At 55.3% G+C, this 27,954-nt stretch overlaps 1 protein-coding gene across 2 annotated transcripts in view; it reads left to right on the top strand.

Moving 5' to 3' along the window:
* Positions 1–25,709, top strand: part of Syne3 (spectrin repeat containing nuclear envelope family member 3) — a 78,808-nt gene extending 53,099 nt beyond the window's left edge. For both annotated transcript variants that reach the window (XM_004635174.2, XM_023719695.1), the window contains exons 8-18: positions 1,448–1,622; positions 5,763–5,945; positions 6,286–6,429; positions 7,653–7,787; positions 10,776–10,937; positions 11,060–11,232; positions 11,630–11,759; positions 13,158–13,319; positions 16,637–16,786; positions 17,683–17,721; positions 24,708–25,709. In XM_004635174.2, coding sequence (XP_004635231.1) covers positions 1,448–1,622; positions 5,763–5,945; positions 6,286–6,429; positions 7,653–7,787; positions 10,776–10,937; positions 11,060–11,232; positions 11,630–11,759; positions 13,158–13,319; positions 16,637–16,786; positions 17,683–17,721; positions 24,708–24,908 — 1,654 coding nt within the window. In that variant the 3' untranslated portion in view covers positions 24,909–25,709. The remainder of the gene's footprint in view (positions 1–1,447; positions 1,623–5,762; positions 5,946–6,285; positions 6,430–7,652; positions 7,788–10,775; positions 10,938–11,059; positions 11,233–11,629; positions 11,760–13,157; positions 13,320–16,636; positions 16,787–17,682; positions 17,722–24,707) is intronic.
* The last annotated feature ends 2,245 nt before the right edge of the window (positions 25,710–27,954 follow it).

Raw genomic sequence — 27,954 nt, 5'->3', positions numbered from 1 at the left:
CTCCCCTCCCCTCCTCTCCTTTCCTTTCCTTTCCACTGGTCTTCATTGCCAGAGCTTTTTATCTTTTATTCTGAGACAGGGTCTCACTATGGTTCTAAATTGCCCAGGCTGAGCTCAAACTGGTGGTGCTCCTGCCGCAGCCCCTCAAAGTGCCGGAATTACAGGCTAGCGCTACCATTCCCAGCTACTGTGAAAAATTTATTGGAAAGGTTACTTGTAGAAATCAGTTGCTGGTTATGGAGGCTGAAGCAGGAGGATTGCCAGTTTTGAGGCTAGCTTGGGCTACATAATGTAATCCTGTCTGAAAGAGAGAGAGACATAGACAGAGACAGAGACAGGGACAGGGACATCAGGCCCTACATGATACTATCTTCAGACAGGCTTTTGCTGGCTCCTGGAGGACAGCACCAATCTAGGGCTGAGACAGTTTCCCCTCGGGCCTTCAGTCCCAGGTCACGAGGCCAGGCCACCAGGCTGCTTGAGGGCAGCTCCTTTGCAGGCCTCTGAGGTCCCAGCCTCAGCATCAGGCCACCATGCTGGGCCCTTGCTCGGGGCTGGCACAAGTCTAGCTCAAGTTCACAGTTACTTCATCCAAACCCACAAACGCTCTTGGGACAGAGTAAACTTTTTAAGGACTCACATGTCTGTCATTTACTTAATTTTATTTGATTTCTTGGTACTTGGAATCGAACTCAGGACCTTGCATCTGCTAGGCAGATGATGTGTAGCTCTATCCCTGGCTGTTTACTCCATTTTATTTTTCCTTTTTTTTTTTTTTTTTTTTTTTTTTGCGGAACCGGGGATTGAACTCAGGCCCTTGCACTTGCCAGGCAAGCGCTTAATCCACTGAGCTATCTCCCCAGCCCTGTTTACTCCATTTTAAAACTTAAATTAATTTTTTTTCAATGTCCCCGGTGGGAAGACCAAGGTCTCATTATGTAGTATAGGCTGGTCTTGAACTCACTTGTAGCCCAGGCTGGCCTAGACTTGTGGAGACCCTCCTGTGTCAGCCTCCCAAGTTACTGGGATGACAGGCATGTGCCATCATGCCTTGCTTAACTCATCTTCTATTCCTGGGAGAAATCTCCATGTGTTATCTCGATAGGTACTCATAGGGGCACTGTGGGAGGGGCCCTGTGTTCCCACTTTCCAGGTGAGCAAACTGAGGCTCAATGACTAAGTCACCAAAGTCACGTGGCAGGTCTGCCTGACTTCAGGCTCCCATCCCTTTCCCCGCTCACGTGTCATCTTTGGTACCAGAGCCCGGGGGAGGGAGGGTTGTTCAGGGAACCCCAGGCTCTGTGCTCAGGCAGCCCTGAGGCACACGGCCATAGCCTGTCACCCAAAGCACCCACGTCCCTCCCACCTCCACCTGCTCCCTGCCCCCGCTGTGTGCACCCCGCCCTGCCCCTCTCCACGCTCATCTGTGCCCTTCTGGGGCTTGCAGCATGAAGGGGAAGAGTGCCAAGCTGCGCAATGCCACCCGGGTGGAGCTGTGGCAGCACTTCCAGCGACCCCTCCACGATGTGCAGCTGTGGCGGGCCCTGGCCCAGCGGCTCCTGGATGTCACCGACAGCCTGCCAGACCTGCCCTCCGTCCACACCTTCCTGCCCCAGATCAAGGTAAGCCCGCCTCAGCCAGGGTGGCAGCCTCGGGGGCTGAGGTGGCTCCCTGCTGACGTGTGGTATCAGGCTCCCTCCTGGGGACACCTGTGTGCCTGGGCCCTCTGATATCTGGGCTGACCTCACTGCTCCTGGGGACACAGTGCACAGTAAGTGACATTACTTGCTGTCAGTGACAAAGGCCATCCTTAGCGTATGGGTAGCAGGTGAAGCATGGTATGACCCCAGACTCCTCGTGGACCTGCTCCCAACTGGAGGTGTCCAGGGACCCCACTTTGGGACCCAGTATCGGCCATCCTCTGGGGCAGCGTTAGCAGTTCTGTTTCAGACCATCCCTCCTCTTGTGGCTACAAGCGACAAAAATCCTGACAGTGATAGCTTAAAGCAGAGTTCTTCGGGCTGACTTACCACCAGACAGTGTCACCATAGCCAGGGTCTTTCTAGGGCAAAGCCATGTCTCTCTTTCCAGCCCCAGGTGGCTGCTGTTACTCCACACAGGCATCTTTCCATAAGCAACAGCATCTCTTATATGGGGACAAAAGGGTTCCTGCCATGGCCATGCCCACTGTCACAGAGCCTTCCCAGAAACCCTGGCACACACCTTTCACATTTCATTGGTTGCACAAGGTCACATGACCATCCCTGGCCGAGGATGATGGGATTGCTATGAACAGCTGATACTAATGATGTACCTGGATCCCTGCCTGGGTACCTTGCTTCCAAAGCAAGATGCTGCCTGTTCGGTGAGAAAGCCAGAAGAATAGCGGGGAGACGAGCAGCCAGTGGTTTCTGCCTCAGTGCCTGGCCACTTGGAGGCCCAATTTGTCCATCCTCCATGTTTTATTATCACTGAGCTCTGAAATTCATCCAATACTTTTGTATCCAGAGATTCCTAGAGGGAGAAGGGACACAAAATGTGCCCAGTATTAGCATTGATTTTCTTTTTTATTTTATTTTTTTTCTTCTTTCTTTTTTATAGTACCAGGGATCAAACTCAGGACCTTGCGCTTGGCCAGGCAGGTGCTTATGCCACTGAGTTATATCCCCAGCCCCCTTCACACTGATTTTCATCGTCCTTATAAAAGGCGTCCATATCCATCCTCGGGGGACATAAATGTTTCTGAAGAAGAAAACAGCCCCACAATCCCACCAGCCACAGGCCACTGTTGACATGTTGAGACCTTTTTGTCCAGCTTGGTATTGCTGGAGAATCATTAACCGGGGCTGGCACCCACTCATTTTTGAGGAAACTACTCAGCCATATTCAAAGCCAATTTTACAGCATTTAACCTTGTGATTTTCCATTTGGGGCTCATGGTAGAAGGAGAATTTGTTTTCTCTCTCATGTTTTGTTTTGTTTGAGACAAGGTATGCTATGAGATTCAGCCTGGCTTTGAACTCACTAGGTAGCCAAGCCTGACCTGGGACTTGTGGCAGACTTGCTGCCTCAGCCTCGGAGGGCTGGGTTACAGGTGTGGGCTGTCACACCCGGCTCTCTGCATTGTTTTATGTCACAGAACGTGGCCCTTCTCCCGAGAGTCCAGCGGGCCCCCTTCCCCCTCCCCAGGTTCCAAGGTTGACGGTGATCTTAGGGTACTCCTCAAGACTCCCCACGGTGAACCTCATGTGTGCCACAGACGTCAACTTTGGGTCAGAACATCCCCAATCTAGATGATAAAGTCCATCTAGATGTTTCCATGAGGCTTGGTCACTCGGGGACAGGAGATTTGATTAATTAGAACTTCCCTGTGTTTAGAGTCATGTCACGGAGTCTCATCTGATATTTTTCCTCCACACCTTAGGCCTTTTCTCAGGTACCACTTAGAAATCACTCACAGGAAAGCTAGTCTTTTTAGCAGCTATGCAGTTTTCCATCCTGTAGTAGGTGTCATTTAGTGCATCCGCAAATGGAGCTTTCCATTCTTTCCAGGTCTTCAGTGTCCTAACTGAGATGGGCTGGACAGCTCTGCTTACAGGTTTCGGCTTCCCTGCCTGCCATGATTCTCTTTTCACAGGAGGAATGGATTGCAGGGAAGTGAGGCTGCTTGTTCAAGGTCATTTCGCTTGGAGAGGTCGAGCTGGGGCCAAAGTGTGGGCGGCAGATTCCTGGCTAACGCTCTCACCCCTGCTTGCACCAGGGTTCTAGAGACAGCTGAGCGAGGCAGAAGCCAGGGGTGTATCTCGGTCCCTGGGTCCTGGAGGGGGACGTGTCCTGCCTCATGGGGCAGGGCCAGGCCTTGACTCAGCCCCACCTGACCTCCCCTTGAGGACTTTCCCTGCTCTGTCACCAAGGTTTTGTCATCTCCTTCTGGCCAGGGGATTGGAAACAAAAACCAGGACCTCTGCAAGGCCAGAGGGGAAAGTCCTGTCTTTCTGGAGGTGGCCTGGGGGCCTCCACCGCTGCAGGTGGGGCGGGACTGGCTGCAGCTATCAGCAAGTGTGCCTTGCACTGCCCTTGCTGTCTGCCGGCGGTGGATTCCATAGGCCAGGGCTCAAATTGCCAGCTCTTTGAGGATTGAACTCAGAGCCCTTGCCCTCAACTGTATCCCCAACCCTTTTTGAATTTTGGAGCTCACTAAGTTGCTGAGGAGTCCAGGCTAACCTTCCACTCCCAAGCCTCCTGCCTCAGCCTCCCAGAGTGCTGGGTATGGTGTGTACCACCATGGCCGCCCTTCTAACTTTCCTTGGTTTGGCTCCTGCGTTCAGCCTCAGCATGTTCTGTGGATCTGCCAGGCTCCTCGGGAACTAAGGCACTGAGCCCTAAAAGATGGGCTTTGCTGCCTTAACAAAACACCAAACCTGGCTAGCTTCAAGCAGCAGAAGTCTCATGGCTGGAGCCCAGCAGTCCAAGACCGCGTTGTCTGGTACTGCGTTCCCTCCCCGCCTCTCGCAGTTCCTGGGGGGTTCCAGCCTTTGGGCCACCCTTGGTGACAGAGTTGTCCCCCCCCCCCGCTCCCCCTCCAAATCCTGTGGCTGCCTCTCCCCTGTGTCCTGGCATCTTTCTCTTTTGGAAAATGTCTGTGGTTAGAGCTTCCCTTAGGCAAGCACACTGGTCAAGCTGGCTGAGGACCCCTCTGGGGGCCTTATTTTAGTACAAATCTGCACAGAGCTTGTCCTCGGAGAGCACATCCCAAGGTACTGGTGGAGTTACACCATCGCTGTATGTTTTTGGGGAGACTCTGTCCAGCCCTTTGTAGCTGGGAAGTTGTCTCTCCTGTGTGCTCGCTGGATGTCAGGCACTGTGGTCTCACTTAAACCCTGTAACAATCCCACAAACTGTGCCTGTGTCGCAAAAGAGGAAACCGAGGCTCCCAGCTGCCCCAGGCCTCCCAGCTAACCTATCCAGATGCACGATGGTGACTCGCTGGCCCAAGTTCTTACTTCCTGTGAGCCAGCATCTGTTCCTGGGCAAGGGGGCAGCTTGTCACACCCAGATGTCCTCACTGTCAAGCCCCAGTGCAACCAAATCAGCTGTGAGCACAATGAGATCCTTCTAGAATTTTCCCCGGCCTTGGAGGTAGCTGTCGGCTGCCTCCCTCCTCCAGGGAGCCCTCTCTGATTTCCTCGGGCTTTGCTATGAACCCAGCAGTGCTCAGGGTTTGCTTAGGAACAAGGCACTTTCCACAGAGATTGCAGCTACCCACCTGCCTGGCCTCAGGTCTCTGTCCTGCTCCCAGCCCTGTACTCTGCTCAGGATCTTAAGTCAGGCCAGAGACAGCTGTCAGACCCTCAGTTACAGAAGCACAAAGCTCTCACCAAGAGCCACCAGAGAGGCAGCCCAGCTCTGGCGCTGGAGGGGATGAGAGGCTTTGGGGTGTGAGGATGAGCTGGGTTGGCATGTGGTCCAGACCGGTTTTCTGGAGGCTGTGGGCCTGGACTATGCAGGCTTGGCTGCGTGGAGGCTACCTGAGGTGGCCCATAGGGGAGTCCCCTGGGATCATGCTCCTCAGACCTGTACCGCCCTGGGGGTGGGGAAAAAGGTGATGGGGTGGGGCAGGCCCTGCAGTCCAGCCAGCTGGGATTTCCACTTGGGTTTGCAGCCACCCCACACACATCATGGAGTGGCGGCTCCCCGCCCCCCAGTGGTCCCGAATCCCTCCGGCCCTACTCCATGGTTCACCCAGGCCCTATCACTCGCAGGCGGCCCTCGCGGAAAGCTCCCGCCTGCAGGAGCAGCTGGCGGCGCTGCGGCTGAAGCCAGATCTGCTGAGCGGCATCTTCGGCCCCGAGAGAGCCGCGGGCCTCCTGGAGCGGGTGGCCGGCTGCGCGCAGGACAGAGATGCGCTGCACAGCGGCCTCCTGCGGAGGAAGGGCAAGCTGCAGGTGAGGGGGCGGGTGGGCGGCCGGGCCCTGGGGGCTTAGGGGAGGCTTTTCCCACCCCAAGTCTGCGGCTGAGGTCGGTGAGCTGTGGTCAGGGATGGGGAGAATGAAAAGGCGCCCCGTGTCCCAATAAAACTTTGTTTACACAAACAGGCCTCTGGCAGGATGCAGCGGCTTGGCCAGCCCGGTTCTACAGTTTAGCACACTTGGCCCATGGGCTTCCTCGGGGAGGTGGCACTAGAGTAGAGCTGGCCAGGAGAATGCAGCCTGCGGCGGAGCACCAGCTCCTAGGGGCGCCTAGGAGGAAGCCCGTAAGCTCCAGCGGCCTGTTCTCTCGCTGCAGAGTTTGCTTGCTCAGCACAAGGACTTTGGGGCTGCCTTCGTGCCCCTGCAGAGGAAGCTGCTGGACCTGCAGGCCAAGCTCCAAGCTGAGAAAGGGCTTCAGCGGGACCTGCCAGGCAAGCAGGCCCAGCTCCAGCGGTTGCAGGTAAGGGGTGGGGCGGTGGGGGGACCTGGTGTATCCAGAAGCAGCGCCCTCCTGTGGCCAGCAGAAGCAGACTCTCCTCTCAGGGGACTAAATCTATCGGAGGGTCCTGGCTTCAGCAAGGCCTTTAGTGCTTCTCACCTGCTGATTCTTTTTTATTATTGCTACAATTACTGGCACATATTAATGGTAAGAATTACTGAACCGAACTACTGAGGCTTAGCCCTAGCAAAATACTGAGAACCGTTTCCTTTGCCCCTTAGTTTCTAAGTGTAACGGTATTTATTTAAAAAAGTACTGAGTCCACAGGCCTTTGAATAAGCCACTTTTTAAAGTCTTTTTTTATTTATTTGGTGCAGGGTCTCGCTACACAGCTCGAACTCATAATGATCCTCCTGTGTCAGCCCCCCCAGCTGTGCACCGCCACGCTCGGTTTCAGTGGCTGGCACACCTACTGGCCCACACGGCATGTGGTACTGGGGATTGAACTAGTGTCCTTGCGCTTGGCCGCCAGGCACTTAAACCACCAACCTATCTCCCCATCCCGGAGTAAGCCACTTTTAAAAGTGAGAATATGTTTCAGTCACCTGTAGCTCAGCCTGACCTTGACCTCACTATACAGCCCCGGACTGGGCTTTTAACTTGTGGCGAGCCCCCTGCCTCAGCCTCGCGAATGCAGGCATTACAGACCCACACCACCACCTTCCAGCCTTTGCGGCTTTTTTTTTTTTTTTGCGGAACGGGGGATTGAACTCAGGCCCTTGCGCTTGCCAGGGAAGCGCTTATTCCACTGAGCCATCTCCCCGGCCCCCACCTTTGCGGCTTTTTAAGGTGCATGTGATACTGTGATTATCTTTCTAAAACCCAAGCACAGACCCACATATAAATTGAGAGTGTGCTCTGGGAGACAGGGATACACTGTACATGGGGCTTTAAAGCTGAAACCAGGACAAGATTCTTCCTAGCCAGAGGGGGGCTCCGCGTGGAAGTCCAGATGTGCATTTGTCCCCAGAGATGCCATCTGGTCGTGCACAGACCTGATTTTCATTTCTAGAATATTTTTGCCTGATTTTAAAATTTCATCAGTGCTCCGAATGGGCTTCTCAGACCAGTCACGTGGTTGGGCCGCGGAAGTGGGGGAGTGCGAGGAACCCTGACCCTGTACACAGAGCCCTACCCCGTCCACTGCACAGCAGGTGACGACGTTGTTCCTCTCTGCACCGCAGGGCCTGCAGGAAGAGGGGCTGGAGCTGGAGGCGCAGGTAGAGGCCGTGAGGTGTCTTGTCCGGGAGGATTCCAGCCACCAGCACAAAATGGACCAGCTTTCCTCTGACTACCAGGCCCTGCGCAGGTCCCTGGAGGTAAGATCCGGATGAAGTACCAGTCCCTGGAATCCTTCCTATGTGCCCAGGGCTTTCTCCTTCTCCTTCCTTCATACCTTTTTTTTTCCCCGGGGGGGGGGGGGGGAGGGAGGAAGGGGATGCCAAGAGAGGATCTCAATATGTAGCCCAGGCTGGCTTGGAATTCATAGTGATCCTCCTGTCTCAGCCTCCCAAGTGCCAGGACTAAGGTTGGCCACCGCAGCACTCAGATCCTTCGTTCTTTCTGACCCCTTTATTTCTCTCCCTCCCTTCTTTCCTTCCACCTCTCTTCATTTATGTAACAGGCGAGGATTATTAAGCGCCTCCTGCATGTAGGGTGCTGTTCTAGGCGCTGAGGGCGGAGGCAGCATGAATGCCAGAGCACTGTCAGAGAGCGCAGCACGCTCAGTGGTGATGCGGCCCCAGGCTGAGCGGGGAGCAGGCCCCTAAGCTGTGGTTTCAGCGCTTGCTCCCTGCCCTTGGCAACCACAAAGCCTCGTCGGCAGCGCCCTCTAGTGGCCGCCCGAGCACTTTCTTGGGTTTATGCAGGATTGATTGCGCTCTCTTGGGGTAGAACCCCAGGCTCCTCGAAATTGACTGGAGAGGTGGTTGCAACCGAGACTCCAGGCCTCAGGCGGAGACTGGAGGGGATAGAGGTCTGGGTCGGCCTTCTGGGCTGCAGCTGTCACGCCTCAGGAACATCCCCTGCAGTGCTCGCCACCTTCACCCTGCTCTTTACAGGCTTGAACCCATGGACCATATAATTCAACTTCACAGACAGCTCAATGCTCAGGAGAGAAAAGGGAGCTTTGTACAAGTAAATGTGACCAATGTCCTTCGGTGTGGAGGTGCTGAGGCATCAGGAAGGGGTCAGAAGGTGCCCCTGCACTGGGAAGGCTGAGGCAGGAGGATCATGAGGTCGAGGCCAACCTGGGATGCATAATGAGCTCAAGCCCAACCTGAACTGCACAGTGAGACCCTGGCCCAAAGAAAAAGGCGCCTCCTGGGGCCTCCCCTGGGGAAAGGGAGTAATGACAGAAAAAAGCACCTCCTGCTTGTCACCACCCAAATGCCACGTCCTGTGGCACTGCCAGCTGGGCTGCAGGCTGCAGAAGTGTGTAAAACTGTGACCGAGCCAAAGCAGCCCTGCCGCGGGCTCTGCGGGCGGCCCCCTCCTGGGGAGGCAGCGCTTCTGTGGAGCTCAGCACTGGGGCAGCAGGAGCAGGTGTGTGAGCCCCGTGGACGTCTGTGGGCCGTGGGGCAGCGCTGAACCGTCTGACCGCCCTCCCTCAGTGTGGTATCCCCACCCCTCTAATGGCAGCTGTACTGTCCCCCATGGTCTCCAGAAACACAGGGAGCCCCTTGGCCTCAGGGATGCCCGGGGCCTGGTCAGAGCCACCGATTCTGCTGAACCCATGAGCATCTGCTGGCCTGGGGTTCGGGGTGGGGGTAGAAAGGTAGCTAGCAGCCCCGGCCCCAGGAGCCTGAGAAGCCGCAAGCGGCTCCCAGTGTCAAGCAGGGGGCTCCTGTAACAAACAAGGGGCGCTTCATCGGCCTTGCAGTGGTGCCATTCCAGTTCCAATGTCTACTTTATTTAGGGTTTTCATCCTTCTTTAAAGAAAGATATGTCCATTATTATTATTTATTTATTTTTGTCTTTTTGAGACGATCCCGCTATGCAGTTCAGGCTGGCCTTGAGCTCACCATGTAGTCCAGACTGGTCTGGAACTCGCAACAATCCTCCTGCCTCAGCCTCCCAAGTGCTGGGATCACAGGCATGCACCACCACGCCTGGCCCCTTATTATTTTGATACTTGGCTGTTGTTGAAGTGAGTGTCAGTGGCCCTGTCTCCCCGGCCACATCCCAGCCTCACAGCACAGCTGTGCAGCAGAAAGCACAGCCAGCCTAGGACCGATGTTGGTCCGAGGGCCGGGAAGGACCAGCCCAGTGGCACCAGTGGAGTGGGTCCAAGGACCGTTTGGTAGCTGGCTGAGGACACGTGCAGAACTCTCTGCAGCCTAGGGGTGCCAAGTCTCCTTGTCCTGTCTGGTGTTCTTGACTCCTCAGTACCTTCAGGATGCAGGAGAGCAGGGCCTTTGGTGGTCAGCACAGTGCCACGAGGCCCTGGGCTGGGGAACGGGAATAGCAGTCCCTGGGCCAGAGGCTCCCAGGCTCCCAGGCAGGGTGACCAGGAGGATGAAGTGAGGCCACCCTTCTGGGTACACTGCCTGCCTTCCCTGGAGGCAGAAGAACAGGGCCCAGGCCAAGGAGCCAACAGCAGGCAGGGCCCAGGAGGCAGACAGCAGGCAGGGTGCAAGGAAGAGGGCTGGCTCGAGAACGTCCTAGAGAAGGGTGTTCCTGGGGAGGGGCCATCTGAGTGTGCCACATGGCAGAATCTAAGAATTTAACAGATCCGTGTTTCCAGCACCCTGAGACAGTGCAGTCATCTAGCCTCCCCCACCCCTTGTCCCCACTCCCGCCCCCTCTAAGAGGACAGGGTGTTTTCTTTAGGGTGAGGTTTCCAGCCCTAACCCTGATGGTCAGCAGTTTGTCCGCCTTGCTGCATGTGGCGCCAACTGCACCTTGGAGCGCCCCACCCAGTCTTGTGTCACCAGACACCTGGCAACAGTACACAGGCATCTTTGGGTACAGGCGAGGGGCTCAGGCCAGCAGGCTGTGGCCGGGTCAGAGGTACACCTGGGCTGGGTGTGCCAGATGCCGCCTACGGTCTGCCCATGTGCTTGTGTAGTTCACACCAAGTGTGGCCAAGAGCCATAACCATCCACCCTCGTCTGACCTTGGTGGTTTGGTGTGCTGTGCCAGAGGTGGCCTTCCTGGGTGATGCCTTTAAGCTGGGACCCAGCCTGTGGCCTGGTGCTGGGTGGGGGCCAGGGTCCAGGTGGGCTGGGCATCCTGCAGGGCTGGGGTGATGCCTGGGGTCTCTGCCCAGGCCACAGCTCAGAGCCTTGGCCTTGGGGTGGCCGCAGGACCTCGTGGACAGGTGTCAGCAGAGTGTGCGGGAGCACTGCGCCTTCAGCCACCAGCTCCTGGAGCTGCAGCAGTGGGTCACCACGGTCACACGGACGCTGGAGTTGCACCGAGGGGAAGAGGGCCCGTGGAATGCCGAGGCCCGAGAGGCTGGCATAGAGGTGAGGTGGTGATTTCCTGTCCTGCCCCCTGCCCCAGCAGCTTCATTGGCCGAGGCTCCCACAGGGGGACGTGCATGCCCCATGCCTGAGGCCTCACTGTGTGTCGGCATCTCTGTCCTCAGTCACTGCTGGCTGAGCTCCCGGAGAAGGAGGCCGGTATGGCCCTGGTAGAGGCGCACGGCCGGCTGGTGATGGAGAAGTCTTCTCCAGAGGGCGCGGCCGAGGTCCAGGAGGAGCTGAGGGAGCTTGCCGAGTCCTGGCAGACCCTGCGGCTGTTGGAAGAGGAGGTGCTGAGGTAAGCCTGTGCCCAGGGCCTGCGGGGTCCTGGGGCTGATGGCTGGGCCAGGGTGGGGCCTGGCGCCTGGGTGTCTGTATGCTTGGGACCAGCTGGTCATTCTGCTGGGGTAGGAGGAGCCGGGAAGGGTCCTAGATGGGCAGTTGGCTGCCAACCATCCCAGCTCAAGCCTCAGTGTCTTCGTCATGTGGGGGCCATGTGGATTTAATGGAATAAACCAGACCTGGGTGTGGCTTGGAGCCTTCAGGCCAGCCTGAAGGGTCGCTACTGACTGGCTGTTAACAGTGAGACTGAAAGATCTCCCACCACCTTGCAGTCCCAATACTGTCACTGCTCTTGTGACTATGTGGTCCCCGTCAGGTCCTTGTCTCGAGTTGGGCACACTTTGTCTTCCCAGCCTCATCCGAAACCGGCAGCTGCAAAGCACAGAGGTGGACTCTGGGAAGAAGCTGGTTTTCACCAACAACATCCCGAAGTCAGGCTTCCTCATCAACCCCCTGGATCCCATCCCCAGACGCTGGCGCCGGGTGAGTCTTTGTGGTGGAGCCTCCGACAGGTCAGATCCAGCCCAAGTGACGTAGCAGAGTCTCTGCACAGCCTCCACCCTGCCAAGGGCCACTTCCCAGCCCCTGGGACGTGGACACATCCTTTCTTACTTGTGCCACTGCAGAGCCAGGCCACTGGGCAGCTCACGGGCATCTTGGAAGGTCCCGTAGATTGTGCTGGTCCTCACCTGGGCAGCTCTAGCCAACCCTGCTGGAGGACAGTCGTGGAAAACTTCCTACTGGCCCCAGACTGCAAACCTGGATCTCCCAAGAAGACGTGTTTTTGTGATATGGCTATATTTTGTGAAAACTGCATGGTATCATTCCTCACTTTCCCTAGCTGCCTTTAAAAAGCTAAGCCAGGCTGAAAAGAATACTATCACTTGTTCAAAAAAAAAAAAAAAAAAAAAAAAAGAAAAAAAAAAATCATCAAGCTGGGCATAATGGCACCCGCCTACCTAGCTATTTAGGAGGCTGAAGCAGAAGGATTTCTTGCAGGCAGAATTTCAAGGCTAGTCTGGACAACAGAGTGAGACCCTGTATCAAAAAAAAAAAGCAACAAAGTTACTTATCCTCCACTTGCTCATTCCCTGTGCTTTGAAGGCTGGCTTGCATCCAGATACCTGTGCCAGGGTTGCTACCTTCCCAGGACAGGGCTTGCAGGCGGGTCTCTGTGAGTGACGTGCTGACCTCCGAGAGCTTTTCAGACCCAGCGCAGCTGCTTACCTGCCGGCTCTGCACTGCTCGCTGTGTCCCAGGGACACCCTGGCTGCTGCCTGGGATGCACAGCTTGAGGAGCGCTGAAGCGCACTCTGGGCTGGTGGCTTGTGGAAAGCGCAGAGCTTGGCAGAAGGCCCGCTGCTCCGGGAGCTTGTGGTAGAGCTGGGTCACTAGTTGTGACCCAGTTCTCGGGCAGGAAAGCCCTTCTAGGGGTGATGAAGTGTCAGCTGAGCCCACAGGGATCTGTGGGAGTGGAGGAGAGGAGGGAGCGCGGTGCGGTCCAGGCGAGGGATGATGTGGCAGGACCTGGAGGGAGAAGCCCAGGGCCCGAGACCCATGCAGGTTCCAGCGTAGGGGACAGGGAAGCCACTTGACATCTGGAGGCCAGTAGGGCCCACGCCTGGGGGTGGAGAGAGCCTGGCACAAGGGTGGTCACAGGGGACTGTCCTGGACAGGAGGGTGGTGATATCCATGGGGACCAGGCAGGTGACAAGGATGCTCTTGGCCCCTAATGTGGCGGTGGTCTCTTCCTCATCCCAGCCTTTGCCATACCCTTGGGAATCCTGCCCTCTTCCTCCCCTTTGGCTTGGTGGCCTCCCCAGGGCCAACTGTCCTTGCTTGCCTCTGTCACTTTGTCACTTTGTCACATGTTTCCTGCAGGCAAATCTGCTTGAGGAAGATGAAGGCAGCCGTGAAGATTTCTCCCAGCTCCTGAGCAACTTCGAGCAGTGGCTGCAGGAGGAAAAATCCAAGCTGGTTAGAATTATTGCAATGAGAGCCACGTCAGCCCAGGACGTGAGGGCCAGAGAGGCAAAGCTACAGGTCTGTCCCCTGGAGTTGGCGCCGATCTTTCAGACATGCTGGCCCCAGCGAGTTCTTTGGTGGTGTTTTCTTTTGCTTTGTTTTGTTTTGTTTTGTTTTGTTTGTTTGGTGGTACTGCGGGTTGAACCCAGGGCCTTCACATTGAGCTACACCCAGCCCTTTTTCATTTTTAATTTGGAGATAGGGCTTTGTTTGCTTAGTCGCCCTAGGCTGGCCTCAGCCTCAAGAGCCTCAGGCCTCAGCCTCCCGGAGCACTGTGCTGTCAGGCATGCGCCAGCGTACCCAGCTTCTCCAGAATTTCTCACGCAGGGAACCACGATACACATGAGCGCTTGAGAGCCTTTTCTTCCTCGTGTGTAAATAGTGACTTTTTAAATGTTTTTACATTCAGATATTTTGGAACTTTTCCTTACGTCTGTTCATCTATTCGGTCAACCTCCTTCTATAGCTCCTACTCAGAAAACATCGCCACTAATCCTTTGACTCCTGTGTATCAGTTAGCTGTTGCTGTGTAACAAATTAGCCCAGAGCTTGTGACTTAAAGGCACAGCTATTTATTTAACCTGTGACTCTAACTTTTGGCAGTTTTGGCTGAGTTCACCCTGGCTTCTGCCCTTTCAAGGGGCCAAGACACATTGCTGGGCTCCTCATTCGGAGCAGTGAGGGACCCAGCAGAGGCAGGCAAGGCCTTTGTAGGCCCAAACTTGAACCAGGTTGTTACCTGCCCTGGCATTCCTGGGTAAAATCACAAGGCCAGTCCAGACTCAAGAAGAAGGAAAAGCAGGCTCCACCACTTGGCGAGAGGGACACCAAGGTGGTCACCAAGGGCAAGGTTATGTCCAGGGGTGGGGTGAGAGTGGGGGATCCAGGGTCACTTCTGTTCATGGCCTGCCACATCTCCTTCTTCTCTCCTACGCGTGGTTACCCAGAGTCCATTTGTGCAGCTGCAGGAGACTGGGTAACTTCTAATGAGCTGCGATTTCTTGGCTCGTAGTTGTGCTGGCTGAGAAGTCCCAGGTCAGGGCGCCAGGCCCTGCTGTACCTCACGTGGCCCTGTCACCCCTCGAGGGTCTCCTTCACCCTGCTGCATCTGCAGTTAAGTTTCCACCTGACTTTGGGAGGGAATGGCAGGCAGTTGCCGCCCCCTCGCCGCCTTGATCCCACCCACCTCCTGGACACTTTTCCTTTCTGCCCCTCTCCCTGCCCATCTTCACCGCGGCGCAGGCTCTGTTTCTCCTCCCTTCTCCCTGTTGGGCCACTACCTGGGTCCCAGCTTGCTCTACAGCCACCTGTGGTTCATCCACAGCCACAAATGCGCCCTTGCCCTCCCAGTGGAAGCACTTCAGCATCGAGCTCAAACTCAAAGCTTATCGTGTAAGACCTTTAGCAAGCAGGCCCCGGCCTACCTTTCCTTTTCCTTATTTTTATGAAATTCACTATGGTACCCTAGGGTCTGGATTTCTTTCTGTTTATTGTACTTGAGATTCATTTGAATTTCAGAATCCATGGTCTAGGTTCTCTCTGGAAAATTCTCTGACATTATACCTTAAATTGTGCCTCTTCCTTGTTACCTTTTATTTTTCTCTGATGTCATTTAAACTGATATTATTATTCTTTGTCACTGTGAGTTTATGACTCTGCCTCTCTCGTGTGGCTTTGAAGCGATTGTCACTTTGCGTTGTATTCTGAGTGTCTTTTCCTGATCCATCTTCTCGCTTACTAATTCTCTCTTTGGCTGCATCTCACTTGCTATTACACGTGTCTATCGTGTTCTTAGCGTTTGTCATTGTAAGGATGAGATCTGGAATATCTATTTGGCTGGCAATTTTGGGGGTCACTTTTCTTGCTTCCAGACCCTTGCTGAAATGTTTAAGCTTGTCTTCAGTTCACCGAACCCAGCGAATACAGCTGCTTCGTAATTCCGGGTCTCAAGGCGTTTTCAGAAGGTTTCTGTTGGGTGTGGTGTTTGCTTCCTCTTGTTCTTGGTGTCGTGTCTGTACAAAGCTGCTTTGATTGTGTGCTGGACATTGTGCTTGACAAAATATGTGTAACAGCAGTCAAGGATTTAGGATAATCTCTTTTTTCCACAAGGGGTTTTGTTGGCTACTTGCAAGAGACAGGGGCTTTATTAGGATGAGACCACAGAATCCGAGAGCAAGGCTTATAGCTCCCTGGACCTCTGAGATGACCTAGAGCCACGCTGCAGGCCCACGCAAGCCCAGGTTTACTTCTGGCTCACCTTACTCTGAGGGTGAGGCTCTCGGGGTCTCCGCTAAGGGAGGACGGGCTTGTCAGAACCCAGGCCATCCTGCATACCCCACTGTGAGTCTGCCAGAAGCACAGGTCTGCTCCATAGTTGTTTCTTCTAGATTGTTCTAGAGGTAGAAGCAGCTGGGACCCAGAGTTTCCTCCTCAGAATCCCCATCCTTTCCCAGGTTCTTGCTGCTGTTATTTGGGTTTGGTGTTGGGGTGTTGGGGATGGAACCCAGGGCCTGAGCATGCAAGGCAAGCACTCCAGCCCTGAGCTGCACCCTCACTCTCCCTTTCCCGCCTTTCAGCCTGACAAGCCTTACTCTTCCATCAACCTTTCAGGGCTCTGAAATGTTTTCAGTAATTCATCTTCGGGTGATCTGGCCCATATATCTGTGTGGCTTGTCACCAGGAAGCCCCTCCCAGCCACCCCTGCTGTCCCAGATTTGGCGCTTACCCCTCTGCACACCTCCACCTGCGTCTGGCTGGGTCAGAATGACTTGAAGCTTCTTCAGTCAGCCCCTTTGGTCTTGCCCAGCTTGTGTCCTAGCTGGCGTTGAGGAGCTAGGCAGAGTTCTCTGCTGCACAGCTGTGGGTTGGGACAGCCAGGGTGCAAAGATGGGGCTTCTGTCCAGTGGCTGCAGGTAGTGCCCTCATCTGCCCCCTCACGCGACCTCTGGGGGTTCCGAATAAGGTGAACACAGTACTCTGCTTTCACACAGCATCTGCCTCATCCAACAGCACTTGGCCCGGGGCTCAGCAATACCAGCAGAAAGGCGCATTCTCCTGTGATCACCTTTATGATAGTGGCAATCCTCAGGGCCAGCCCCTGGGAGGACACAGCCCTGGGTGTCAGAATTGAAAGCGGGCAGTGTCCACAGAAGCCTCTCTGTCACTCTGCAGAGCAGCCGCCAGCTAGCTGTGGCTTCAGTCTGTACAGATGAGGGCCCCATGGTTCTGTCTGTGACCCCTGTGCCACACTACCAAGTGGCAATTGATTGACATCCTACTAGCCAACTCAGGCGGTCTGGACCACCTGGGCTGCACTGACACTGCCCTCCCTGCAGGAGCTGCAGGCGCGAGTCCCAGAGGGCCAGCATCTCTTTGAGACTCTTCTTCATCTCAGGCCCTCGAGGGCGGCCTCTGAGGAGCTGGAAGACCTGCGCTACCGCTGGATGCTGTACAAGTCCAAGCTCAAGGATGCTGGCCACCTGCTGGTGGGTGCTGAGCCCCAGGAAGGGCTCGGGTTTGGCCCCACTCACAGCAGGGAGACAGCTTGACCTGCAGTGCTCGGTCCTGGGCACCTCCGTCCTAGGCTGAGGTGGCCACTCCTCGGGGAGAGGCGCGGGTCCTCCTTCCTCCTCACCAGGCCAGAGTTCCAGCGACACACACAGGAACCTCACAGTTGGCTCGCAAGGCGTGCTTGCTCCTCTGGGGCAGCTGTGTCCCTGTCCCCAGAGAGCGCCCTCAAGCAGCCAAAGTGCCTGCCCAACATCACACTGCCGGGCAGCAGCAGAGCTGGCATCAAGCCCACCACTGTACTGTGTGTGTGGAGCCCTGGGGTCCAGCCGCACCTCTGTGCTGACCTCTGCACAACTTTGAGCACAACACTCCTCTCTTGGGTGCTGTGCTTGGTACAGAAAATAGTACCAACAGCCTCCCTAGTAATAATAGCCCCTGCGAAGTGCTGTATCCCTGTGACAACGCTACAAAGGAGATACCAAGATACCTGTTAGTCACCTGAACCAGTGAGGACAGGGAGGTGCGGAGCTTAAGCAACCCCAGTGCAAGGGGACAGACCCCAGACGCCAGCCCAGCTCCAGCTTGGCAGGCACTTTGGGCCCCGAAGCAGCTGTGCCGGCCACTAGGGGTCAGCACAGCCCTACCCAGTGGGCCGCAGGGCCCCGCCAGGCCTTTCTGGCAGACCAACTCCCAGGGGCCCAGAGTGTGTTAAAAAGCTTGTTAAACTCGAGCCCTGCTGGCTCAGGCTGTCCAGATGACCAGAAATTTTAGAGAAACACTCCCTTGACAAAATGAATTTCCATTACCGGCTCTGCTGGGATTTACGTTTCGCTCACCTCACTTATTTTTCCCCCTTTTTCCTCTCCTGCAGTTGCCGAGTTCTCCAGGGGAGCAGAGTAGATTCCAGAAGGTAAGAGTTGTCATCTGCCTGAACCACTGGAGGGCCTCCAGCCTGAAAGCTGGTGGCGGGTACTGGCTTTTCCAGAAGTTTCCGTGGGGAGGCATTTGTGGGCAGTCAGAAGCGTAGGTTTGAAGGGGTAACTGGCAGAGGTGGGCAGAATACACAGCCATGACGGCGACATGATGGAGAAGTGACACTTTGCCCTGAGCACTTGGGAACAGATGCTGGGGAAAGACAAGGGAGCTGCTAATGAGTGCTGTGACAACAGGAACAAAGCAGGTCTTCCCAGGGACTAGGTGGTTCCAGGTGACCGTATGAGCACTCAGTGACAGAGGCTGTGCAGGGCTCTGGTGGCCCCTGGGGAAGGATGGCAGAGGCCTTTGGTGCTGTTGGCCGATGTTCCCACCTTGTACTCTGTGACTGTTCAGAGCCACCCTATGGGGTGTGCAGCTGGGGCAGTGGCAGCGTGCGCCGAGATGACAGGAATAAGTAACATCGTCACTGTTCTGGGCAGGCTCTGCTGGCCTTGCACCATGTGAGCCCAGACTGCTCCATCCCAGGAAGGTAAAGGCCTCCTGCAGACCCTCGAAGGGCATCCAGGTTTCTGCGTTAGGCCCAGGACACAGGCGGCAAGTTGAGCTGACTTACCACTCCTGTCCTCAGACCCCAACGCCCTTGTTGTAACCTTCTACATCATGTCTTGGAGGGAGTCATGGGGGCTGCAGGGACTCCTCGCTTTGGGAAAAGGCAGGTGCACATCGCTGGCACCACTGCTGCCATTCTGAGGGAACACTCTTGTCCTGTCACACACTGGCCCAGGGCAACACAGGCCCAGTGTCTGCTGGTCCAGAGACTGTGCGCTCTATGATGTGTACACCAGTGGGCCTGCTGGTGCCCTCTAGTGTCCTGTGTGGAATCTGCAGGAAGCCCAAGGGCCATCCCCAGATTGGGGATGTACTCCAGACCCTAGCTTTGTGGCTTTGAGCAAGCTGCTTGTTGAAATGGAACTTTATCTTGGCTGACTTTGTTTATTCCAGGAATTAATTTTGAAGCTCACATATACTATAATGTATGGACAGAGGGGTTTCCTATAGCCTACGCCCTGGTTCTCTCTCAGGTGTAACAAGCCGGTCCTGGATTAGGGAAGAAGATGTGAAAAGTCAGGTGGCCCACAGACTGGTGGCTCCTGCTGGGAAATGGGGGGCCCAGGGCCAGGTGTCCGGGCTGCCTCCAGCTCCAGCACATCCAGCCCTCCCTGGGCGCAAATCCCCACCTATGCAGCCCCAGGCCAGGGCCCGTGTGGGAGCCATAGCTGGGTCCCCTCCCTGGGGCCTTGCACAAAGAAGTACTTACTAATGTGGGAATGGGCTCAAGTTCCCTGCAGCCTATAGCAAACGAGTTGGTGTGGTGTGCTCATTGGCACTTCCTCTCATTCATTCATCGATGCATCCATTCATTCATTCTGCCAATGGGCACTGGGTGCTGCCTTGGTGCTACACTCTGTTCTAGACACTTGGGTCACATCCTGAGCAGGAGAGCAGCAGCTTATGCCCCTAGATGGCCCACCTGGCCAGGTAGAGAGGGCGATCACCAGGGGCCTCTTGCACCCAGCAACACAGTGAGAGGCTCTGCTCTCTGAGCTTGGGGAAAGTGACCACGGCCAGGGGCTTCATAACCCTGAGCTTCAGCTCATCCATCACCAGCAGTGTTGGGCATGGTTCTGTGCATGTACAGTCCAGAGGCTCCGGGTGGCCGTGCTCTCTGCTTTAGGCTACATTTAGAGCAAGTGGGCTGTACAGTTTGGGATGGCTGGCTTTGAGCTAAGAGACCCCAGCCTGCTGTGCAGAAGGGAGCAACACAAAAGCCTTGGTGTAGGCAGCTTGTGAAAAGCAGACTGCTGCCCCATGCCTACTAGTTCAGATCCACGAGGTCTGAAGAATCTGCCCGAGAATCTGCCTTTCTGATGAGTTCCAGCAGGAGGCTGAGGGCCACATTCTGAGAACTGCTGCTTTCTGGATTCTGGGTTCAGTTTCAGCCTGAAGCCTTTGGCAAGTCACTTCACCACGGCCTTCTGATGCACAGAATGAGTCCCTGAGCTAACAGGCGGCAGAGTTCCTGTTACAATGCACGACACACAGTAGGTGCTCAGCCCCTGTGTAAAGGAGGACTGAGACCTCTGCACCCACTGCCCCTTCTTTTCTGAGAGCAGAGGAGCGGTGGCACTTTTCAGGGTGAAATCCTGCCTTGGTTTGCTCCTTGTTATCTTTTGCTGCTTTGCCTGTGTTCATCAGCTTTCTGTCACTGTCACAAAGCAGCTGAGCTCATCAGCTTCTAAAGAGGAGAGGTTTGTTTGGAATCAGGGCTGTGGCAGTACTGGTCTGTGACTCATTGGGCCTGTTCTCACTTCCTCATGACATATGGGCTTTGGGGGTCGCTTTGGGCCCAAACTGTCCCAGTCCTCAGGTTACTTTTTGCTAGTTCCAGTGTGCGTGTGCGCGTATGTGACTACACTTGTGCACATGTGTACATTGCACACTCAGGCCTGCTGACATGTAGAAAGTAAAGTGCTATCTGCAGAGGCTGCAGTCTTGCCAACTTCAAGACATTCCATTCGTTATTTTTAGTGCAGAGGAAAGAAAAAAACCGGCCCCACGCCGATTATTTATGAGCCGTGGCTCCTCTGTAGTTTTTTTTCTCTCCGAGCCCCAACTCATTGACAGCTCGGCTACGTCACTGGCTTCAGCCTGCTTGTTTGTATAAACAGGATCATTAAGATTTATTAAATTTGCAGCTGCCCACGTGCTCACAGGCGCGTGCCACCCAGTGTTTGCCCAGCACCCCCACACACAAGACGCTGTTGCTTTCCAAGATGCAGTCAGGCTGGGGGTTAACTAAAGCCCCGCCCTTCCCTAGGCACATGTTGACTCAAGGGGCATCAGCTGATGCTGCCAGCCCCCAGGCGCCTCAAAGCAGTTGCCAGTGCAGACAGCAGCCACCTCCCATAGCGCGCGTGAGCAGGCAGACCTCGAGCGTGGCTGCCGCGCATGCGCTCTGTGCCTGACCACTTTCTAAGCTTCTAAGGCCCCCACTCTCACAGCCTCCCTTCTGTGGCATTTGGGCTGCTTGTTACAATTGAGTTTTTCCAGGGAATGTTTAAAGTCGCTTCCTCCCGTCTCCTCTGAGGTGTCGCTGGTTGCAGGCTGTGTTCTGTTTGCTTGTTGGACTACTTGGATGGTGTGAACTTAGACTCCAGTCTAGGGGCTCCAGCCAGTGGTTCAGGTTCTCAGCGAAGGCCTGGCTGCGGCCCAGGATGGGGCAGGAGATCATCCACTGGCTCCACCTCCCCTTTCTGGGAAGCCGCTCCTCCTTCCCCTTTGTTGGTCGTGCACCCCGAGGCTGTGTCCGCTTTCTCTACTTTGTTTTCAATCTTGATGAGGTTGTGATTCTCTTAGGTGGGAGAAAAATGATGGCATTCTTACAGTGGTGCCTTAGATGGGAAGGAGTACCCTGACATAGAAGCTCAGAAAGCGCTAACCAGCTTCCAGGAAGAAGATAACTTGGCTTTGCAACTATGATTCTTTTTTAAGCTATGATTTTTTTTAGGAATCCCTAGTATATGCCAGGCACCATAGGGACACTCATGTGCCTGTTTTCATGTTCTGTTTTGTTTTGTTTCTGTAGTAGACAGGGTTGGACCCTATAGAAGCTCTATACTGAGCCTCATCCCAGCCCTTTTATTTTGTATTTTGAGATTGGATCTTAGCTAAGTTGCCCAAGCTGGCCTCGAACTTGCAAACCTCCTGCCTCAGCCTCAGATATGTAATCCGTCATCTGGGATTATAGGCATGTGCCACCTTGCCTAGCTCGGAGCCCGGGCATTAACACCATGGCCATCTTCTTCGGGGGAGGAAGTGGCCTGTGGCTTCTCTGACATGTGGCATCATGATCTGGGTCCAGGATGGGTGGGGACAGAGGCAGTAGAGTTGGACCTGATACCCCAGGATTCACCAAGCAACCTGGGTCTTCCCTGGTCACAGCCGGAGCCCCAGGCTTTCCCGGGCCCTGCTGGCTCTGACCCCCAAGTGAGCAGAGTCCCAGGCAGCCTCAACCCTGTGCTGTTCATTCCAGGCCCCTGTTGACAGCTTGATGGCAATTTCTGTCAGGTGACAGCATTATGCTCTATCTTGATCTTCCTCACTCGCTGGATCTGACACCTTGCCACTTCTGGCTCTCCCCAGAGTGATAGCATTGGAAGGCGACAGTGCTGTCCTCTCTGAGGAGCTGGGGGCTGATGGCACCCGATCCCTGCAGCCTTCATGGAGTGGGAGCTTGTGGGCCTTGTTGGAGCTGCCCGTCTGCCTGGCTGAGGTTGTTAGTCTTTGTGGTTTCTTAGAAGACAGCTCAGGTGTCCTGGGCACTTGAGAAGCATATTGAAATGTCTTTTATTTTAAAGGTCATTCAACGTTTCTATTTTAAGGAGCACTTCAGATCTCAGGGCCCTGAAGTGAGGAGGAGAGCACTCAGGAGCAGTGGCTGGCGGGCAGCAGTGCTGCCCTTTGCCAACACTTGTGAACGCAAACACACTTTAGAGCCTCGGAGGTGTTTTCCTAGAGGATTGCGACCAACAGCCGCTAACCTGAGTAGGTCAAGTGTCTGCTCCCAGAAGAGAAGAGTAGACAGGAAAAAGCAGGCAAAAGCAGCCCCCCCCCACTTGGGACAGTGGTAGTGACAGGGCTTTGTGGTGGCAGAACCCAGGGTGGGGCGGGCACGCAGCCCATTGCCTAGTCCGCTTTCCCTCTTCTAGCATGAGCCAGAGCTTTGATGTCAGGCGAAGTGGTCACAAAATGCACTGAGTCAAGTTAGGGCCTCCCCGGGCAGTGGCAGCCCCACACCAGCCGGGCCAGTGCCTCCCGGTCAGCAGCAGGGACCCAGCCACCTCCCCCAGGAGCTCAGGCTCTTGCTTAAACAGTGTGTCACCCCCTCCTGCACCTGAAGTCACTGCTGGATAAATACAGCCGAGAGCGCTTGCTCATTGCGTGGGCCAGCGCGTTCCCACAGTCAGTGTCTGAAGACTTGGCCGAGTGAGAACCCTGGAGGCTGGCAGCAGAGCATTGGGTGAGGCGGTCTGGAGGGGGAGCTGGGGCAGGAAGGTGAGCAAGGTAGCTTAGATGAGAGAGGGAGTCCAGAGCCCACTCAGTGCTTCCCAGGTGACTGCCTGTACCATGGCTCCTTCCTCACCATCCTCGGGGTCACCGCCACCACTGCCTCACCACAGACATGACCTCTGCCATCACTGTCACCACCATCATCACCACCACAGCTACCATCGACACCACCCTCACCACGATTGTCACCATCGTCCCTAAGAGCCCACCTGCACGAACATGCCCATCATCCTCACCATAAATATCATCGCCACAATGATAACCACCATCACCTCAGTCATTGCCACAGTCACCACCACCCACACCACGGCCGTCATCCTACCATTAGCATCCTCACCACCGTCACCACCACCCCCCACACCATGGCCGTCATCACCATCACTGTCATCATCACCATCGCCATGGTCACCATCTCCAAGACCATCACAGTCACTACCATCACCACGGTCAGCCCCATCCACTCCATTATCACCATGGCCATCCCCACCCCCAGCGTCACCAAGACTCATCGGCATCACCATCACCACCACGACCACCACAGTTATCTCCATCCAGCCCCACTGCCACCATCCCAAGTATCCGTGATGCTTGCCGTCACTGCCCCCGTCCCTGACGTGGTGTTTGTTGAGCCTTTGGTCTACAGGAGCCAGCAGATATGTTCTAGTAACAGCACTGGGCTGTTTTCATTGGAGCGCTAGTAGCACACATGCTCAAAGTACTAGCACCATGACTAACAGCACCAAGGGTAGGACTCGGCACCCTTCTGATTGCGGCATAAACACACTTTGATTTGGGTCCTCGTCACCCAGCTATTATATGACAGGGTCTAGATTGGAGCCTGCCTTGCAGGTGACCAGGAGCCGAACTCCACGCCATGCCACACCCTGGCTACAAGAGCCTCTGCTTTCCTTGGCAGTGGGAACATGCAGGGCAGCCATACCCAGCCAGTTCCTGCAGGACTTGGGGGACAGCTGCGGGCACACATGGTAGGGCATGCAGCAGAGACATTTCCAGGTACTGGGGCCTGTGAGACTGACCTTAGGGTGACCATGATGGTGAGGATAACAAAGTGATGTGACGATGACCAGGTAGGAAAGGAGAAAGGGGATGAGGAGGTTGGGGAGGAGTTGATGGTGGTGGGGTGTACAGCGGTGGCTGGGGATGGTGATGGTTTAGGTGGGAGTGATGCCAAGATGCACACTGGCAAGGACAGCTGCATGGGCGCCCACACGTGCTGGGCACTCTGTCACATTTTGCTGGAGCAGCAGCTCTGTAAGAAGGCTGCCATTGTTACCCCTCTTCTAGAAGACAAATGTGAGGTTTAAAGATGTTGACTAACTTCGAGAGCCATGGTAAGTAGCCTCCTGCCGGTGCTCGATGGGGTCATGTCTTTACCAATTAAAAATGTCCTATGAGCAAAATGCACCCGTCACACGCACTGTCCCCCAGGGCCCACTGCAGCACGGCTGCTCCAGCTCTGTCTCTCCAGGCCCACCTGGAGCTGCGGCTCACTGCCATCACCCCGCCACTGGAGATGCCTGCAGCCCGTGCACAGAAGGAAACTCAAAGCGTAGCTTCTCCTGAGTGTCTTTGGCTTTCACACTACTGTGAAATGAAAAATCACTGTACAGGACCATCGTGGGCTGGGGACTGTGTCTACACCAGGAGAGGAGTTATGAATCTGCTGGGTGCAACCTGTGATTTTATTTCTTTCTGCTCCTTGAACGGTTGGCAGAAAACAGCAGAGATCGTCATTTCTGACAAACCTCACAGCAGCCCCTTGTCGCAGATGAGCGCTCGGAGTCGCTCACGGCTGTGTCTGTCCCGCAGGTGCGGTGGTGGCGTGGCCCGTGCTCTCTGCTCCGGAAGGCGTGCTGTGCGGTGCTCTGGTTGCCCCTGCTACTCCTGCTCTTCCTGCTGCTGCTCTTCCTGCTGCCGGCCGGGGAGGAGGCCCACGGCTGCACGCGGGCCAACAACTTCGCGCGGTCCTTCACGCTCATGCTGCACTACAACGGCCCCCCGCCCACCTAGCCCGCCGCGGGCACACGGCTGACCTTCTCTTCCAACCTCTGCAGTCCCGGGGCTGCTCCGAAGGCTCCAGCTGGAGAAACTGGAGACGGTGGACCAGAGACTGCAGCCTGCTTGGCGTAGATACTGCAGCCAGGACCCCGGGACAACCTTCCTTTTTATACAACGTTCTCTTTGTCTATTTATACCATGGGCAGCTAGGGGAACATGTACAGAATTTTTATATGCTCGCTATGTAAAGGCTTAGTCCATATAATTTTATATATGATGCCTATTTGTAGCTAGGGACATCCCTAGCAGCTTCTCCTGTGGGATTTTGTGACCTTTGTGGCCTTGGTCTGTGGTCAGTTCTGCAAAGCAGGAACACTTTGTGTCACTTTGGTGGCCGCCCCTTACCAGGAAGCCAACGCCCAACCCAGATGGTGAGGAGCCCAACAGCTGCTGGAGCAGAGCTCGGAGCGTCTCACTACACACAGTGAGATGGTTTTTAAACCACAAAGATTTAGTGTATGGACTGGAAGGAGAAATAGGAATGAGCAGAGGCAGGTAGGCGACAGGGAGACAACGACACCAAGCAGGAGCTCCACATCTTCTGATAGCGCAGGCCAGCGCGGGTGTCCCATTGATACGGGGCCTTCAGTAGCGGTTAGGAGTGGCTGCTCCGGGAGGAAGGGGAAGGCGGTCGGCTTGGTTTCTCATTTCCAAGCACAAGGGGCAGACTTGGGGGCCCCTGAGAGTCCAGGGAGCCAGGTCACCTGTGTGAACAGCACTAAGCTCACAACCTGGGCTGAGGGGGAGGGGAAGCACCTGTGTGGGCCAAGAAGGTTCCCACCTGCACCCCTGCAGGGCTGAGGCCAGGCCATCTCATCAGGCTGCCAGGTCTGGACAAGGCGGGGCGGGGGGGGGGTGACTCCATGCTGGGCTGGAAAGCTGGAAACTTGGTTTCCCCTTGCAGGGAACGCTGGATTGTTCCTAAGGGCTTTAAAACTGGATCAGAGCTAGGCATGGCGACACAAACCTATAATCCCAGCACCCAGGAGGCTGAGGCAGGAGGATTGCAAAGTTGGAGCCCAAGAGGCAATTTAGCAACTTAGTGAGACCTTTGCTCAAAATAAAAATTGAGAAGAGCTGGAAGAATAGCTCAGTGCAGAAGCCAGGGTCCAGCCCCTGGATCGGATTCTCCCCAAGCCCATGCTTGACGTTCTTCTAGAAAATACTTACTCCCCGCTTTGTAGATGGATTCATCTGCTCAGCTGTCCAAGGCACCTGGAGGAATTTATTTCCTCAGACCTTATATTGGGTTTGGAACCAGAAAATTTTACAGCTGCCAACAAGCACTTTAAGTAGGGGAGAAACTGAGACACTGACGGTCCTTACCCCAGACCCGCTTTCTGAGGGACGAAGACCCCGTCCACCCCAGTGTCGGGCCCTGCCCTGTCCCGTTCCTCAGGAGATCTGGAAGAGCTGGGCCTCCCTTAGGACAGGAAGCTGGATCTTTAGAGACCCCTTTCCTCCCTGTCCGGCCAGGCAACCAGGGAACCTACATTAGCGAGCAGGTGGGCGGCCCAGCCCAGGCTCAGGGCCCCAGTGGGGGGGTGTCCCACTCTCCACTCTCCAGGCAAGAAAGCTGAGGCCCAGGAGAAGGAGTGCACCCAGAGCCGTACTAGGAGGGGGGCAAGGCCAGAGCTGAATCTGGGCAGCCAGCGAGGCAGGGCATTGCCCCCGTGTGCATCTACAAGGGGAGAAGCCAGGCCAGGCTGCAGCACAGGGCAGAGTACTTGCCCAGTGCACCTGAGGGCAAAGGTCCTGGGTTCAATTCCTGGGGATAAAAAAAGAAGGAAAGAATAAAGAAAAAGCCATGCACCAGTAGTGACACACATGCCACATGTCGGGAGGAACTACAGGATGTGTGTTGCTGAGTGGAAATGTCTCTGTATTTTTAAACTTTGATAATGATACCATAAAGTCTGTTTATTTGCATAACTAGTTTTTACAGAGAGAAATGATATTTTCATACATATGAAGTTGTAATATGACGCAACAGCACAGTTACAGGTGCTTTCCCAGTGTAACGTCTTGCTGCAAATGAAAGTGGATGTGGACCACTGGTGCCACTTGCCAGCCCTCGAGAGCTGGCATGGAACCTGGGTATGCGCTGCCCCTTGGTCCTTGAGAGGGAGGGCTCTTAGGGATGGAGAGAAGACAAGGGACCATTGACAGCCAGCCTGTGTGTGTGTGTGTGTGTGTGTGTGTGTGTGTGTGTGTGTGTGTAAGAGAGAGGAGACCCAAAAGAGAGAGAAAAGGGGACGGAGAGGGAGAGAGAAAGGGAAGGAGGAAGGGGGAAGGAGAGAGGGAGAGAAAAAGAGAGAAACAAGAGGGAGGGAGAGGGACACAGCTCGTGGGTGTGAGGACCAAAGCCATGTGACTTCTCTTCTGGCCCCAGATGCCTCATGGCATGTGGCACTCATTCATCTCGTTGTTTATCTGGCTCCAGGGGAGGAAGGAGAGGGGCATTCCCAGAGGCGCCACCCAGTCCGTGACTTCTGCTCTCACCCTGCCAGCCAAGGCTGGGTGACACAGATGTCCCACGGATCCGTCAGGTGCTTGGGACCATGTGTCCCAGTACAGGGGCTTTTAATAAGAACAAAGGGCAGGATGCTTGGTGTGGCACTGAAATGTCCCTGCCATGGGTGGAGAGGCACGTGCCACCCTGCCCTCCACACATAGATCTGAAGCGCTGTAGGACGCGGTGGCGTGGCAGCCTGGCCGTGTCCCTCTGCTGCGCTTGCTGCTACTCCTTTGCATTTGGACTCAGCCAGGAAGTTGGAGTGAGCTTTGGTTTCTTTGTGAGCACAAAGAGCCCCTGAGGGCAAATCCTGGGACGGGGAACCCTTTTCTTCCAGGACAACCCTGGTTCTCTAGCAGACCGAGAGGCCTGGCGAGGGGCAGTGAGTGGCCGCCTCACGGGGGACTCTGTTGCCCTATGGACAGAACCCCTCTGGCAGAGGCCCATAGCCAAAGACCCTAAGACCAGCCATCTGTGCTCCCT

Source organism: Octodon degus, unplaced genomic scaffold (genome assembly GCF_000260255.1).
Source record: "Octodon degus isolate 3935 unplaced genomic scaffold, OctDeg1.0 scaffold00070, whole genome shotgun sequence".
Taxonomy (NCBI): domain Eukaryota; kingdom Metazoa; phylum Chordata; class Mammalia; order Rodentia; family Octodontidae; genus Octodon; species Octodon degus.
Note: the sequence above shows the minus strand (reverse complement) of the source record. Positions and strands in the feature narration are given on the sequence as shown.